The sequence below is a fragment of the Podarcis vaucheri genome, assembly GCF_965113315.1.
Source record: "Podarcis vaucheri genome assembly, chromosome: 6".
NCBI classification, from domain to species: Eukaryota; Metazoa; Chordata; class Lepidosauria; order Squamata; family Lacertidae; genus Podarcis; species Podarcis vaucheri.
This window is the reverse complement of record NC_138764.1, coordinates 50,403,356-50,419,635: the sequence shown is the minus strand read 5'-3', so window position 1 is coordinate 50,419,635 and position 16,280 is coordinate 50,403,356. Positions and strand designations below refer to the sequence as shown.

General features: G+C 42.4%; 1 protein-coding gene across 2 annotated transcripts in view; it reads right to left on the bottom strand.

Moving 5' to 3' along the window:
• CC2D1B (coiled-coil and C2 domain containing 1B) overlaps positions 1-16,013 on the bottom strand; it is a 38,638-nt gene extending 22,625 nt beyond the window's left edge. The window contains exons 1-6 of one of the 2 annotated variants that reach the window (XM_082228191.1): positions 15,900-16,013; positions 12,579-12,680; positions 7,513-7,645; positions 4,264-4,364; positions 2,492-2,608; positions 1,202-1,333 (exon numbers count right to left, since the gene is read on the bottom strand). In XM_082228191.1, the coding sequence (XP_082084317.1) occupies positions 1,202-1,333; positions 2,492-2,608; positions 4,264-4,364; positions 7,513-7,645; positions 12,579-12,644 (549 nt within the window). In that variant the 5' untranslated portion in view covers positions 12,645-12,680; positions 15,900-16,013. Of the gene's footprint in view, positions 1-1,201; positions 1,334-2,491; positions 2,609-4,263; positions 4,365-7,512; positions 7,646-12,578; positions 12,681-15,682; positions 15,858-15,899 lie in introns of those variants that run through there. The other variant, XM_082228192.1, reaches the window with a different exon arrangement.
• Positions 16,014-16,280: the final 267 nt, after the last annotated feature.

Genomic DNA, 16,280 nt, shown 5'->3' with positions numbered 1-16,280 from the left:
CAACACGTCCAGATCAGTTTAGCTATGGCAAGATGATGGCCTCATGTACCTTCAGACTATACCTGGGACCTCTTATGTGCCTGTAATCTCACACTCTACAGCCTTCTTGGGAACAGCAGCATTTTGCAATGCTCCGAGATCAGTGAAACACTCCCAACCCCCCCCCCCAAATGATAAAACTCTGTCATATTCTGGGTTACAACTTCCATCAGTTCCAACCAGCATGGCCAGTGTCATGGATGATGGGAGCTGTAGCGCTATAAAGCTTTGCAATTCCTCTTCCACTGGACTGTGCAAAGACTCAACAACGCGACTCTAAACTATATGGGAAAATGCAGTACCCATGCATCAAAAGAGGAAGAGAAATTGTACCCATTTTGCTGAATTTCAAGTCTTAATGATAAATAAATGAACATTTCTGCTTTCTTCTGAAGCACAGGCACAGAAAATCAACACACAAAATAATGTCCATCCAACCAAGTGACTAGAAAACCCCAACTGCAACAAAAAATCCCTAATGTAGAAATGCTACACATTTCAATTAGTGACCTCTAGCTGAAAATCCTCACAGATCCTGTTGAATCTTCAATTCTACCAATAACTAAGCCTGCAAGACCAATATTTAGCTTTTTCCCTGCCTCCAGGTATTTATTGAATACAAGATTTCACCTAATTTTCCCTAAACATAAATACCCTGCCCACTGGAGCCAATAGCTTTTAAAATCAGTTCTATTTTGTGTGTTATATGGTAGCTATCTCTAATATCTAGAGTCTGTAAGAAAAGTTTCCATTTGAATGAACTCCTGTTTGGGAATGAGTGCTAGTGTATGAAACTGTAATGATTACAATTACAACAACAGTAACAGCAACAAATCTGGAGAAGATAAAATAGCCTCAATTAAAACTCCCACCTACTAAAGCAGTTTAAAAAACGAGAGAACCTCATCCAGATTACCGTCATGATACCATACTAAAGAGACATTAATGAATCTTTAATTTAACCTAGACAATTCTGTCTATACAAAGATTTTAGACAGAACAAGACTAGGACTCATTTACAAAAGTGAAAAAATGAATGCTACGCCTCTGTTCTTTCCTGCATACATCTTTGCACTGAATTAATGGCTGATACTCATAGCCTGTTTTGAACAGCATTTTTCCTTCTCTGCTAAAAGGATGAGAATCTGTGGTCCCAACATACCTTCAGGCCCCGTTCATACCGTCGCACTTTGGAACTCTCGCCGGCTTCCTTTGCGTTGAGTATAGCTGCCTTATAGTTAACTATCCTTTCTTCTATTGTGTGTTGCAGTCCACTGGAAACAGCAGGCGCCATCTCAAAGAAGATAAAGGAAATTAGACCAAAAAAGATGACAAGTATTCTGCTCACCAGAACTGAACTCTAAATCAGACGTTCAAGTATCAGGGGCGGGAGAGAACCACATTCTCTGGAACATGCACACCTAGGACTCAAGGCATAAGAGGCGGAACCACCTCCCTTGAACAGATGAGTGTCTGTTCTTCTGCAAAAATTCCACAAGTCACCTCTCGGCTTTCTGCCAAAGCAGCAGCAGAGAAGTGGGTGGGTGGAACACCTCAGGAAACGTTCACAGCCACTGGGCATATTTAGTCGGAAGGTCTTCGTCATTTCAGACAGAGACTGACTGCAAAGTTATTTTGAAGTATTGAAAATGTTTTCTCTATTCTGCTGTGAGCTCTCTAACGGTTTTCTTCAACATGTTTGCTTACAAAGTTCTTCTCTCCTTCCGCAGGGGGGATGGAAAAATCATCAGACAAACGCTACAAATTCAAGAGACTAGAAATGCCACTAGCACTTATTCACTTTACAAAAACACTCTGCCATGAAGCTGCCAATGTTAAGTAAATATCGGCAGCACTGCTCATCAAACCTAACTCTAACAAGAACGGAACAAAGAAAACTCACAGAATGTGTTCAAAGGAAAGAGGCAACCAAACACAAGCCCTAAACACAACTCCAGCCAAGGAGAATGTCCTGAGGTGGTTTTGTTCAATCCTACACTGTCTATGTAGGAGGAGTGGGGAACTGGTGGCCCTCCAAATGTTGTTGAGCTTAAGGTTTCCATCATACCTGACCACAGACCATACTGGTTAAGACTGATGGAAGTTGGGGGTTCAGCAACCTCTGGAGAGTCACAGGTTCTCCATCCCTTGTCTACAGCCTGACTGACTACGCTGTTAAAATCAGCTGTCTCCAGGAGCCCAGGTCACAGCCATTGTCTTTGCTCAGTTGCCTGCATCACATTCTCACTTTCAAGGTGCTAACCAACTTCCAAGTTCACTTTAAATGAAAGCTAAACACTTTGCTATATTCCCAGTACAGAGGGTAGGTTTTTTTAAATAAAAAAACCCCCAAACCAAAACAAAATGCAGTGCAATTCATACCCTGAAGGGCTTAACCTTTACATTCCTTAAAATCCAGTTTTCTAGGCTCAAAGCAAAAGCTTTCATTTACCTGTGTTGGTAGATCGCTGGGCTCCTCTGCGGCTACAGAAGACTCTTCTATTGTTTCCGTCTCACATTCACCGCTTCCTCCTCCGTCTTCCTCTCCCAGGACTTCCTGCAACTCTGCCTAGAGCATGAAACAGTGCAATTGTTGCTAAAGAAGAGCTACTTCTATTTTGAGGACTGCATTAAAATGAACCACGGGGTACTTTCTGCTGCTTTCATTCAAAGGTGGGGCCCAGAAATCTCTTACTTAGAATCAAAGAGCATTCTTCTTATGCCAAACCAACTGCACTTTTTTCTTTACAAAAATTCACTGTTGTATGTGAATAAGGCTGCCTCATTTATGTTCCTCTGTGGCAGCTTTACATCAGAGATTAAAAGCTTCATGTAAAAGCTACATGCTGTCCAAGCGATGCACCACATTTTAGCTAATTTGAATTGGCAGCAAAATAATTCCAGTTAAACCTCGAATGTGTGTGTGGTTAAGGATGGGTAGAATTGTGCTGTGATTTGTAAACTTCCTGTATGCCTTTTAAGGGCCCCTTAGGCAACCAGGAACTTGCACGGTTCTAAGAACACACATCTATGAAGAACTCTACAGCCTGTAAAGCAAACGAAGGCCACAATCTTGCATACAATTATGTCCCAGTGAAGTCCTATGGGACTTAACCAAGCACAATTGTATTTTTTATTTCATGTTATTTATATACTACTTGACTGTAAAAACAAAACAAAAAAACCCCTCAAAGTGTTTTTGTACACAAGATTGTAGTAAAAGTTCTTATATGCCAGCCTTTCTGATATGCCTGAATTCCAAATCTGGAAACTCCAAAAACCGCAGCTGTTGAGAGGCCTTAATGATGTTCCAGTGAATAAAACATCATATTCATTTCATTAAGATTTCCTCCTGCCTCTCCCAGCCTTGTATTAAAGAATATGGAAATGATTTTAATATAAGGATCATGTGTGGTAGGACACAATCACTTTAGGGGGTGCAAAGCAGTTCTAAAAACAACTCCCAAGAGAAATACCATATTGGCCTGAATATAAGCCTCACTTTTTTTCCAAATGCTGACCATGTAAAGTTAAAGTGCAGCTTATCTTTGTGATCTTACAAAAATTGGCTTTTACAATATTGCTGCTGAAACAGACATGTGGTAAAACGGAACGGGTGTGAGTGCCTGCATAATTTTAAGGGAGCGGTTTATATTTGGGTATTTCTCCCCCCCCCACCCATGAATTTTAAAGGTGTGGCTTATATTCGGGTGTGGCTTATATTCAGGCCAATAGGGTAGTAAGTTTTCAGCCTGATTTCCCAGGATCCTTAAGAAACATGTGTGAGTGGGTCTTGGTGCACATGAAGTTCACCAGTAGTACTGCCAGATGCTACTATCTCTTCAAACATTATGGAACAACTTCTAAATTTAATTCACCTGCAGCCCAGTTCAAACCTCAGGAATGTCACAATTTCTTTTCCAGACAAGTTTCTTCTTTCCCCTCTGGCAGCTACAAACAGACACCACTTCTGCTCCAGCCTGAGGAAACAGAGCCAGTACCAAGCAGGAAAGGTAAAACCCACACACCTGCCGTTGCTCTCTGGAAAATTCTGAGCTTTAATGGTTACAGCCAATTACTAGGAAGAACTGCTTGCACCTCCCTTTCAGCGTTCCAGACCCACAAGAATTTGGAGTGTTATCACATGCATTCTTTCCTATAAGGGGACGATGCCTCTTCCTTTACACCAAGAAAAACAGCCTTGCAACGGAATCCCATATATACCAAAAGTTCGGTATCTTCTTCCAGACCTTCGTCATCATCTTCATCCAAGTCCTTCATGCACTCAGCGGCCATCTTTTCAATATGATCCATAGGCAGGGGAGCTGGAGAACACAATTAACAAGGAGATCCTAAGGGAGGAACCCTAAGGTTCAGATAAACAATTACTGTGACCCTAACATTGTGGCAGGTTTTTAAAAGACTTTTCTTCATCTTGGCCACTTTGTTGGTTTTAGCCAGTAAAAAATTAAAAGACATTAAGTAGTTATACCTAAACTTTCTATCACGTTGCTTTCCTTCTTTATGTAGGGATCATGAAACCGGTGACTGTGGGTATCAAGTTTGTGGACTTCATGTTGTTGTTTATTTTGTTTCAGGGTGCAAGGAGAGATATTGCTTCCCCCCACCCACAATTGCAGATACTTCCTTCTCCCATGGAGGGGCTTTTCTGAAGGGGTGTGTGTGAGTGTGTGTGCAAGTGAAACATGGTCATTCGAGGAATGTTAACTGTTGTTATTACATAACAATAAAATGGTTGAATGTGAGTACATAATCAATATTGTATGATGTGGTGAGGAAGAATGGCTGTGCTCTCTTAAATTGTCTGTTAAACTATGTGCACCGTGGCAGGCAAGTTGTGACTGGCACCCAAAACACTCTTCCAAAATTCAAAAGGTGACCACTGGTCCAAAAAGGTTGGTGACCCCTGTTCTGCACCAATCCTAAGCTATTATAGGAAACAAAGTCTCAACAGTCAATTTAGGAAATAAACCTGGCCAACAAAAACACATCTTCAGCAAACCAGGCCTAAACCTCCCCCCCCCCAAACCAAGAGTCTTTGAAAATGAAAGTAAACTTGGCATCAATCTTACTATTGGAGGGGAGGGGAGGAGGAAGGGGGAGGGGGGTGTACAGGCCTGACAGGAGGATCGCTTATGTAGCACTAAAACCTGTTATCTCTGGTTTGTGCATAACATTAGGTCAGGGTGAAAGAGAAACGAAATGCTGTGAAAAGCAAAGCAGAGTGTGCAATGGACGTATTCTAGGTTGTGCTAAACCATGGGTTAGTGTTCTGTATGAACCAGCCTATTTTGTAACTCGGTGATCTTTCAAAGTTTTCATCCAGAAGTACAAAGATACATGGCCACACAATGTTATTTTGTTATTTTGACTTAGACCTAATCTTCCAAGCAGAATTCCAAGCAATACAGGATCTCTGTATTGCATGCAACTATGTCAAAATGCAACTTGTGGAAGACTACATCTACGCTACCCTTGTGGTACCTTGCCTAAGGAATTTGTTTGTCTTTCTCAACTCCATCTTCTGCCCTCATTATACCACCTGTAGGACGGGATGGTGGAGTGATTATACACAGGTTGTTGTTGTTGCTTTTTAAAAGCGATAATCATTTATGAAGCACTTTTGATGTGAAAAGTGCACTACAGGTCAGGCCTTTTTTGTCTCCACCAGAAGCCTGGGACACAGTGACCTTATAGTCCTTCTACAAATGGGGAACGCAGGAGAGCAAGAAACTAACAATACCTTTGGCTGAGCAGGGATATGAAACCTGGTCCTCAACAATCTATTTTCTAGCCCAATGACTCTGCTGAATGATCACTATTATAGTGGTGCCTTGCAAGACGAAATTAATTTGTTCCGCGAGTTTTTTCGTCTAGCGAATTTTTCGTCTTGCGAAGCACGGTGTCGGGAAAGTTTTGGAAAAGCTTCAAAAATCACCAAAAACCTCAAAAAAGGCTACCACACCGCGTTCTATGAGTTGCTCCTCGAAGTCAAGTCGCAACTGTATTAACGGTGTTAAGAAAAAGGAAACAAACTTGCAAGATGTTTTCGTTTTGCGAAGCAAGCCCATAGGAAAATTCATCTTGCGAAGCAGCTCAAAAAACGCAAAACCCTTTCGTCTAGCGAGTTTTTCGTCTTGCGAGGCATTCGTCTTGCGGGGCACCACTGTAAATCATTTCAGTGTCAGTCCACTCCTCTTCTGTTATCTTTTAAACTCTCAGCCATGAGTCTTAAAGCTTGTATATACAGCTCATCCCCTCCCACTTTTGTATCATCATCTCCTTCATCATGCTCAGCCATCTGCCCAATTTTCCTTCTCAACTGCTCTATTTGACTCCAATTGCTCACTTCACTGTTTGTTACTATAGCTTCCACACCAATTTCAGCCTGTCTCATTCTGCATCACTACAGAAGTATAAAATTAAAACAGCAAGAAAGGCAAGCAAGCAGCTATAGTCTTTACTCCCTTCTTAGCCTTTTTCACATGATAAGGCTGGTTTACCTTTGTTTTTAAAAGCTGAATTTGTTTGTACTGTTCTATGTTTGTTTATATTATTCTATGCTTAAGCTTTACTTCTGTTTTACACTTAGCGGTTACACGTCATCCAAAGAACTTGTATTACTAGACACCTAGGCAAAAGTAAGTAAATAAATAAGTAAATAAATAAGAACATCTGATTGTACTGTCACAATAACATGTAACGACATATGCATCATAATTCTTCAGGTTACCAATATCCACCATGTCTGAACAAGAGTAGCTTTATTTTCTCATTCTGATTGGCTCCCTACAGACCCAGTTACAAAAGTAGGCTGCAATCCCCTCCCCGGAATGAAGAACTCAAAGGGGTTTACTTTTCAGCAGACAGGTATACCAAAGGTGGGAAAACTAAGGTCCAGGGGTCAAATACAGCCCTCAGGACTCTCCTCAGGCTCTTTACTGACCCTCCTCAAGGGCTTTTCATTGGCTGGAATGCATCCTTGAACTGTGATAACGCCTCTTGTTCACCTGGAAGGGGGGGATTGGGGGCAGGGCAGGTAGAAACCTCTGTCTTTTGAATGGCTGAATGTACTCTATATATGTACTCTATATTGGTATCTGAAGAAGTGTGCATGCACACGAAAGCTCATACCAAGAACTTTGGTCTTTAAGGTGCTACTGGAAGGAATTTTTTTATTTTGTACTCTATAAAGTTCAGCATTACACCTGTTGCTCTATTCATTTTTGCCTCTGGTTCCACCCACCACCCTAGAAGACTGCCTATGAGGAAATGTAGCTCACAGGCTGCAAAAGGTTCCCCATCCCTGATATATAGGATTGTACGGTACTGCAAAAAAAATTCCATCTTGTGTATGGGCTCTTAATTATCAGTTGCATCGCAAAGGCAAAAAGTACAAATGCAACCTCTAATTACCTTAAACAATTCAAAGTTTCCAGTGCACATGCTTACTTTTTCCTTTGGGTTTTGTTTTCCCAGCAGGCAAGTTCTCTCCAGTGATAGCAGCTAGTTCTGCTTCTAGGTCCCCGTCATCCTCCAGATCTAGCATCATCTCTTCAGGATTGAACTCTACGAAAAGTCCCAGCTGATGCCAAAAGAGAAACCAGCTCAGTGAGGAGGCTTAAGACAACTGCCATATAATCTCCATGTTACTTACAATGGTCATTCATCAGAAAGACCAGCACAGATGTTGTTTGCTCTGAACCAAGGCTTTGTTAACTTCTCTGCCCTGGCCTCAGCCCTAGATTATAAAAATGAAGATCACCTGCCTAGAGATTTGTTAAGATTTCCAGATCACATGAGCTCTACACTGATGCTGTCATGATGACAAACTGAAGCTACCAAATTCAAGTTTGAAGAAAAAGCTTAAATTATGTGCCAAGATTACGTTTACAATATTATGCAAAATTAGGTAGACTTTATGTTTTTCCCCAACTCAAAAATAGATATGCATTTTAAACCTTGATGTGTTCTTTAGAACCAGCCAAAATTCAGAAAGGATATAAGCAATTGGAACAATTGAATTACAGTACAAACATAAACACAACTGACATTACTGGAATTAAGAGTTAAAACATAGGATTGATATTATAGCCAAAACATAGATGTAAACAGACAAACAATATTATACACAGATTTTAATAAGAAGCTTTGAAAATAAATATATGTAAACCTTTGTATTCATTATCCATTACATTTATTACACTTTAATTTTGCTCTGAGGAGCTCAGGGTGGTGTACATAATTTCACTTTCAACATTTAGCCTCACAAAAACCCTGGGAATCAGGTTAGGCTGAGATATAGTGATTTGCCCAAAAAGCTTCATGGCTGAGGGGTAGTTTGAATCTGGTCCAACACTCTGATTAGAACTGGCTCTCAGTTGCAATGCTTTTTTCTTGGTAGAATTGGATTTTTGGTTGTTGTTAAGTATGAATCTGTTCGGAAAAGAACAATGTACCAATAAGGAAAGTCGTACGTGATAGGAAATTGTATTTTTTGGTTGTGGGAGAAGGGAGAAGACACTGGTGTCTATCACACACTTTACCTTAATTTGAAATATAGATCTCTCCATAACAGAAAGGGCTAGAAATATAGTTTAAAAATCCAAGCATGTTGGAGTCTCAGAATTCTGCACCAGCTTTCAGATTCCACTGAACTTCATGTGTCTTAAGACCCCTTCAGGGCATCACATTCCAGGGACCTGACTACTTGTAGGGGTGCGCTAGCTCCTCAACAACCCTGTTTTTGTCACCTTCCAACTTGTAGATTGTGACTATCTAAGGTGGGGAGCCTCTCAGATCCATGAAGTGCCACCTATTTTGGAAACACCAACACAAAAAGAGGCTCCCCACTGCAGACTGTCACCTTCCATGAAATGGAAAGAGACAAAATTGGGGAGAGAGATAGAGCACCCACCCATGCTGCCCCCCTCTCACTTGGTAACTTGTGGAATGCAATGCCTGAAGATGGCTCAGGTGTGCCAATGATGTCTAAGTTGCCAGGCTTACCTGAGCATACCAAATTGCCACTTTCATTCTAACATCAGAAAACTGGCAAATTGAAACTTCTGCAAGTTCACAAGGTACTATCCATCATCTATTGTACCCAGGGAACTTAAGTCTTTTATAGAAATCTAAACAACATACAAGTTGCCACAGATAAATTTCTGCAAGCCCAGCTTTGTTCTAAAACATAAAAACATACTTGATTTTATAATCCTTTGCCTGACACAAATCTAGTAGCCTAAAAGCACTACAAAAAAAATAAATGGATGGGATCCAACTAATGAGTCCCATCAGCAGAAGCTTGTGCAACATGTCTCCCCTCTCCCCTCCCCAAATTGACTGGGGTGGGGTGGGGTTGCAGAACCTCTAGAACAGCACACAGGGTGAGGAAGTGAGCCAAATGCTGGAGCTGATGGAACAACTGGAAAATCATGACAATGAATTCCTTCCAATATCTCTTCAACCTTTCAGTCACAACGCAGGGGCAATAGAAAGAAATAATATTTATGATGAATAGCTGCTTTTGATCCACCGCTCAGATGCCAAAGCATCCCCAAATGAACACAATTGTAAGTTTTGAGTTGCCTGTATGGAGCAATAGAAAATGCAGTAACTCTTTTGGACAGCCCCTGCCCCCCCTCCCCCGGCTATCTGAGGCCCAACGTGTCTTTATTTATCTACTGGACAAAATGAATATACCACTTGATTGCAAGAAAAGCTCTAAGCAGTTTACAAAAACATAAAACATTAAAATTCTCACACACAAAAAATGTATGTTTTAAAATCTGAAAGCTGATGGGTTAAAACCCATAGCAGCTAAAAATTGATAAAACACATATAACTTCTACTGGTGCAGACAGGCATCTCTGGACAAAAATGTTTAAAGCAGGCGGTGAAAAGAATACAGGGAAGGCACTTGTGTGGTGTCAACAGGGAATAAGTTCCAAAGTGTAGGTGCTGATGCACTAAAATATCTATTTGTTATGTGGCCCCTGTAACAGTGCCCATTAATAATCCTAGCTCAGTGGCTTTCAGATCCCTGGGTTTGCTCTGAAGTTCATCAAGTGTTCCATGATGAGAAGATCAGTAATGCAACACAAGCTCCTGTGAAAAACAGTTTGCCCACCACTATCTACCTTTGCTTGCAATAGTCAGGAATGGGGAATGCTGGATACTCTCTCAAACACTAAGGCCCTGCTGATCTGGCAAGTTCCATGAGTGAATTGAGGGTGTGCTTTCCTTTATCCTACGACAGAACCCACGAAAACTGAAAAAACAAGATCTGTTTCCTTGATTTGATGCTGCTGTGTCACAGTGCTCCCATTTAGCTTGTGAAAGCTAACAAAAACACATACCACAGTGGTTAACAACCAAACAAACAGTTGGTTGTTGCCCGTTTCCTACCTGTCAACATAAGGAGGAAGTTGCATTCAAGATTATTATTCTTTTAAAAATCATCTAGTACCAAGCCATCTTGCAAACAGATTCTCTGAAGGTTTGCTCTGACTTACTCTGGAAAACACAGAAGAGTATATCCCTATTTGGGTGCTGACCCACATCACATAAGGAGGGAGAAGAGGAACACACTCACTGGCCTTGTCCAAATCATTACATCCTCACTTCCCGGCTTCACTGCTGTGCATGCATTGAAGTAGATAAGTCTGTAGGGCCAGTATGGTGTAGTGGGTAAGGCACTGGACCAGGACCTGGGAGACCAGAGTTCAATTCCCTGCTCAGCCATGAAACTCAATGGGTGAATGTGGGCCAGTTGCAGTATCTCAGCATAACATACCTCACAGGGCTTTTGTGCAGATAACATGGGAAGGAAGAGAAGCATGTATGCCACCTTGGAGGAAATGTGGGATATAAAAATATAACAGTAGAAATAAATCCTGAAGCAGGTAGCCTGCTCTAGTCATACAAGCTCCCAATGCAATTTCCAGTCGTGACAGTGCACAGTTCTAAATTGTTGGCTTGATGGTTCGCTTTTGGCACTTCTACCCTGCAGCACTACTTCCCTCTTGTTTTCTAATCAGTGTTTTGAAACCCTTTGACTCGTGAAGGGTTCAGATCTTGCAACTGGCTTGGAAATGTGACACTTCCTTTCATAAGGATCACATTCTAGAGAAACAAGACCTGTTTCTCTCTTCCATAAGGCTAGGCTGGCTAGCAAGTTTGGAAGGTTTTGCTGTCCTTCTGCAGCATGCAATGTCTCCTACTTGCACAGATGAGTTTGTTCAGCTAGCACTTTTCTAAACCATACGTGTTCTTTGATCATGGCACATAGTGTCCTGGGTGCATAAGCCAATCTGTGGGAAATGGGCAGATCCTGTTTCATAGAGGAGGTTGCCCTGGGCAGCATTGTGGCACCTCTCAGCTCTGATTCCATATGTATTTGCTTTTAAGTACTAACTACTTTTGCCCTCTTCATTTATTATTATGAGCACTCAGACCTAAGTTACCTGTTAGGCCTGTGTGATATATTGCCCAGGAGCAAACTGTGATGTCAGCTTCACTCAGTGGTATATTGGTGGTGAAACTACCACCGGTCCTGAGTCCCTCTGCTAGCAGCGTCTGCTAGAGTTCCTTCCTCCACTGGCGCTGCTAGCAGAGGGACTCTAGAGCGGTGGCGATTTCACCAGCGACATATCGCTGAGTGAACCCGCCACTGCATTCTGCGAGGTGCCGATACAGATTGTTCCTCCCTCTGTATCTTTAAACTGCTTGACTGAGGAGTGTGCAGTTGCCCTTACCTCAGCTGAGCAGTTTAAGGAGCCCCCAGCCTGGTGCTGGCTCCTGTGAGCCGGCGGTGGGGTAGGGGCTCTGTGAAACCGCTTAGCTGAGGGGACTGCAGTTGCTGCTGATATCGCACAGCTCTATTACCTGTAACATGCAACAGCAACACTTATTTAGCTTGTGGAGGCAATCACCTGGCACTACCAGCAAGACTTATGACAACGGAGAAGGAAACCAAGTTTGTTCAGTAGGTGTCAAGCATTCCAACTTTCTGTTTGCTTCTCTCAAAGGGCTGCTGCTTGCTCCTTAAACTACCCTGCCTCTTAATGTTTCCCCAGCATCCAAGAGCTGGCAGGAAATTCTGATGGGAACTTAAAAGGCTAATCAGACAATGACTCATCAGGTCACAAGGCACAGACTTCAAGGATAAAGCACCTAGCAGAGGTACAGTTTTTCATAAGAAGTATTGGCTGGACATCTGTCAGATCTGGTTTAATTCTAAGGAAGCCTACCATTGCAAAGTACAGGATAGATGAGATACTTGTATAATTCAAGTCTTTCTGGAGCAAAATCTGCAAGTGAATTCCTGATGCAACTCAAATATGGGTAATCAAAGGCACTGCTTCTCTGTTCTTACAGATACAAAAGTACAATAGACTCCAAAGAATATTTGAATCGTAGTAACATAACAACTTGTGCTAAGCAAATGGACTTAAAGTTTAAACTGTTCTAACAAGTACATACAGAATTGGGAGAAGACATGTACATATATATACCTGTTTTGCAGCAGCAGCTGCCTGACCTTTCACCTGGGGGCTTTTCTTGGGTCTTCTGCCAAGCATCTTGGCTTATGGTTTTGCCGAGTCCACAAAAGTTACCTACAGACAATAATACCCAAACATAACAGACAAGAACAGCATTCTCAATTAGAACATGGAAACTACCTTGACTGGAAACAAGGTCAAAAAGATACAAGCTTGGGATTCAGGTAACTTGCCACTGTGGATTTCTACATGTCGATCCCATTATATTTTACAAAATGTAAGGAAAAAAACTTTAATTAAAAAAAATGATACCAGCTTGTTGCCGTCATCTGCTAGCTATTATTCTAGCAGGCAGTTTGTCATTCTCTCCCACCCCCCACTTTCCTATAGCCAATATATGAGTGGAAAAGCTGGTCACTTTGGCTTCTAGAAGATCTTTATTGCCTGAGCTTCCCTACCCCCAAATAGATGGAAACAAGTCACTGCTACCATTTAACCCAACAGTTAATAAAATAAAATAATGAAGGGCATCCTTAATCTCAACATTGTCTACAAACCATATCCACTGAGCAGGAAGTCCTACAGTGGTACCTTGCTTTATGAACTTCATCCGTTCCAGAAGTCCGTTCTTAAAGCGAAACTGTTCTTAAACTGAGGCGCGCTTTCCCTAATGAGGCTTCCCGCCACTGGTGCCCTTCCACCGTTTGGATTCCGTTCTTAGACAGAAGTAAAGTTCGCAAACCGGGACACTACTTCCAGTTTTGCAGAGTTTGTAAACCGAATCGTTCTTAAACCAGACTGTTCTTAAACCGAGGTACCACTGTATTCCCAGATTTGGGGGGGGGGGGTGGCAAGGAAAGAAGTGGGATTATAGCTCAATATTAGCAGAGCACATTTTTTTGCATACATTTAGTACTGAGGTTCAATAATTCACTAATTCAAACCAGTAACATTTTACTTCAAAATAAGAAACTTCCTCCGCAATGAGGGGATTAGTAAAAAGGAAGTTGAAAGGCAAAGTGAAGAGAGTCAAATCTCTTTAGAATGCTTTAGGTTGTTCCAAACCACCAAAACAGAAGCTCATTCAGAATGTATACCTCAGGATGCTGAGGTGTGCAGAGTCAAGGGAGCCATTAAAGCAAGAAGGCTTCCTTTAGAAAATGGAACTCTTGTCCAAGAGAAGAACAAAAAGAAACACACACCTTGGGAAAAGAATTTCAAGTGGAAAGCAATGCATGCAAAAAGGAATGGAAGGAGCACATTGCTAAAAACAAAGACTAACTACGAGAAAAACATTGAAATGCATTAGTAGCAGGAGACTGGTTTATTATTATTATTATTATCATTATTATTATTATTATTATCCTGGCTCCTCCCCCCCCCCGGACACGACTCAAGGCAGCTAAGGAAACAGCTTGACCTTTGTATGACAAAGGAGTCAAAGGTGTACTAAAGGAGGAAAATGAATAGTTCTCCTAGAAAGCGGAGCCCCCCCCCCCAAGGATCAGTATTGGATTCTGTGCTTTTTAACTTCTTCATTAGTGATCCAGAGGAAGGTATGAACAGTGAGGTAGCCAAGTTTGCTGATGATACCAAATTGTTCAAGGCTGTTAAAATTAGAAAGGATTGCAAGGAGCTCCAAAAGGATTTGTCCACATTGAGTATTTAGGCAGTAGAGTGGCAAATGCAAATCAATGTAAGCAACTGTAAAGTGAAGCACATTGGGACAAAAGAATCCTAATTTTACATATTTGTTAATGGAGTCTGAACTGGTGGTGACTGACCAGGAATGAGAGCCTGGGGTCATAGTGGGTAGCTCAATCCAGTGTGCAATATCTGTGAAAAATGTTAACTCCATGTTAGGGATCAATAGGAAAGGAAAATAAAAGTATGCCATTATACAAATCTATGGTGACATACACTTGGAATACTAAGTACAATTCTAATCACCTCATCTCTAAAACGAATATTGTAGCGCTGGAACAGATTCAGAAAAAGATAGCCAAAATTATCAAGAGACTGGAGGAAGAAAGGTTACAACATTTAGGGCATATTAGTTTAGAAAAAAAGGAGAGTAAACTGGGATGTGATAGAGGTGCTTAAGTTTATGAATGTTGTGAAGAAAGGGGATAGGGAAGTGCCCCCCCCAATAAATAATATTAGAACCCTAGGGACATCCAATGAAGTTGAATGTTGGAAGATTAAGCACAGACCAAAATAAGCACTTCTTCACATAATACAGTTAAAACTATAGAATTCACTCCCACAAGATGTAATGATAGCCACAAACTTTGACGGCTTTGAAAGAGAATTAGGCAAATTCATGAATATTAGTGGCTACCAGCCACAATAGCTATGTTCTACCTGTACTGTTGGAGGCAGTATATCTCTGAATACCAGTTGCTAGGAATCTCAAGGAGGGAGAGCTGTTACACTGAGACCCTGCTTGCAAACTACCCACGGACATCTGGCTGGCCACTGCGAGAACAGGATGGTGGACTAGATGGGTCTTTGGTCTGATCCAACAGGGCTCCCTATCCCAACATCTCCAGTTAAGGAATCTCAGTGATGTGACCCAGCGCAAAGATCGGCTCAGGTGTGTAGGTGTGTCTTGATATTTACACTCTGAGACAAAGCAGATCCTCCTACAAAACTCCTGAGGCATGCCCTTTATTCCTAATTTCACATGCCTCACATGAGCTCTTGCATTCAAAACCAGTTCCAAGACTAATCTTGGCTCAAATTAAACTCTGCAGCTCCAGCAAAGGCGAGGGCCAGCGATATCCTCCTGCAAAGTTACTATTCCTTTGGCGCACCAATTGGACTCAGCTGTGTTGACATGCCCCCTTCCCCGCTCCAGGACCATTAACTCCAAAGGACACCTTAATCGCCAGCGACTACATAAAAGGCTTGCGTGTATGAAACGACCACCACAGACGCCCCCCGCCGCTACAACCAGCTGACATCAAATGCAGGACGCTTCCACAAAGGCTGCTCAGGCGTTCAGTTACGAGTCGAATGGCGTGCCTGCATGTGTGAATGAACACCGCGCTGAGTCAAACAGAAAACTAGGCTCTTCAGCTCGCAACACGCACACACACAACACATACACACACCCCTGTTTTCTAGGGGCTCAACCGCGCCAGAAAAGGCTAGGAAGAGGGAGGAGCTGGGTTATGCTCGGAGGCTCAGGTAGCAACAACCCTTTTCCACCGAGGAGGAGGAGGAGGAACCACGGCAGCTGCCTCCCTACTCAGCCCTATCGCGGTGGGGACAGGGCTGCCCTACTACCCCTCCGGCCGAGACGGGCGGCGCCCGAAGGCACAGGCTCACCTCCTGCCGCAGCCGACGGGCTCCAGCGCAGCAGACAGGAAGCCGCGGACCCAGAGAGGAGAGAACTTTCCCCGCCTACTCCGACTCTGCTAGGGGCTGCACCAAGAGGCCCAGCAACGCGCAGGCGCAGAGGTTTATTTATTTATAAAAAGGGAGAGGCTAAAAGGGGTGGAGCTATGAGGCGGAAGGACAGCCAGAGCGCGCGCGCGGGATACCGGTGGCCGAGAGCGCAAGCGAACACGCTGCAATCCAACTACACCTGTATTTTAAAAATATATATTATACCACTGGTTCTGCCTTCACCCTACATAACTGGCTGGTTTTTCCACTTGTGCTTTCTTTTCCCACCAGAAAATGCAAATAGGGATGTTTCTCTTGGAC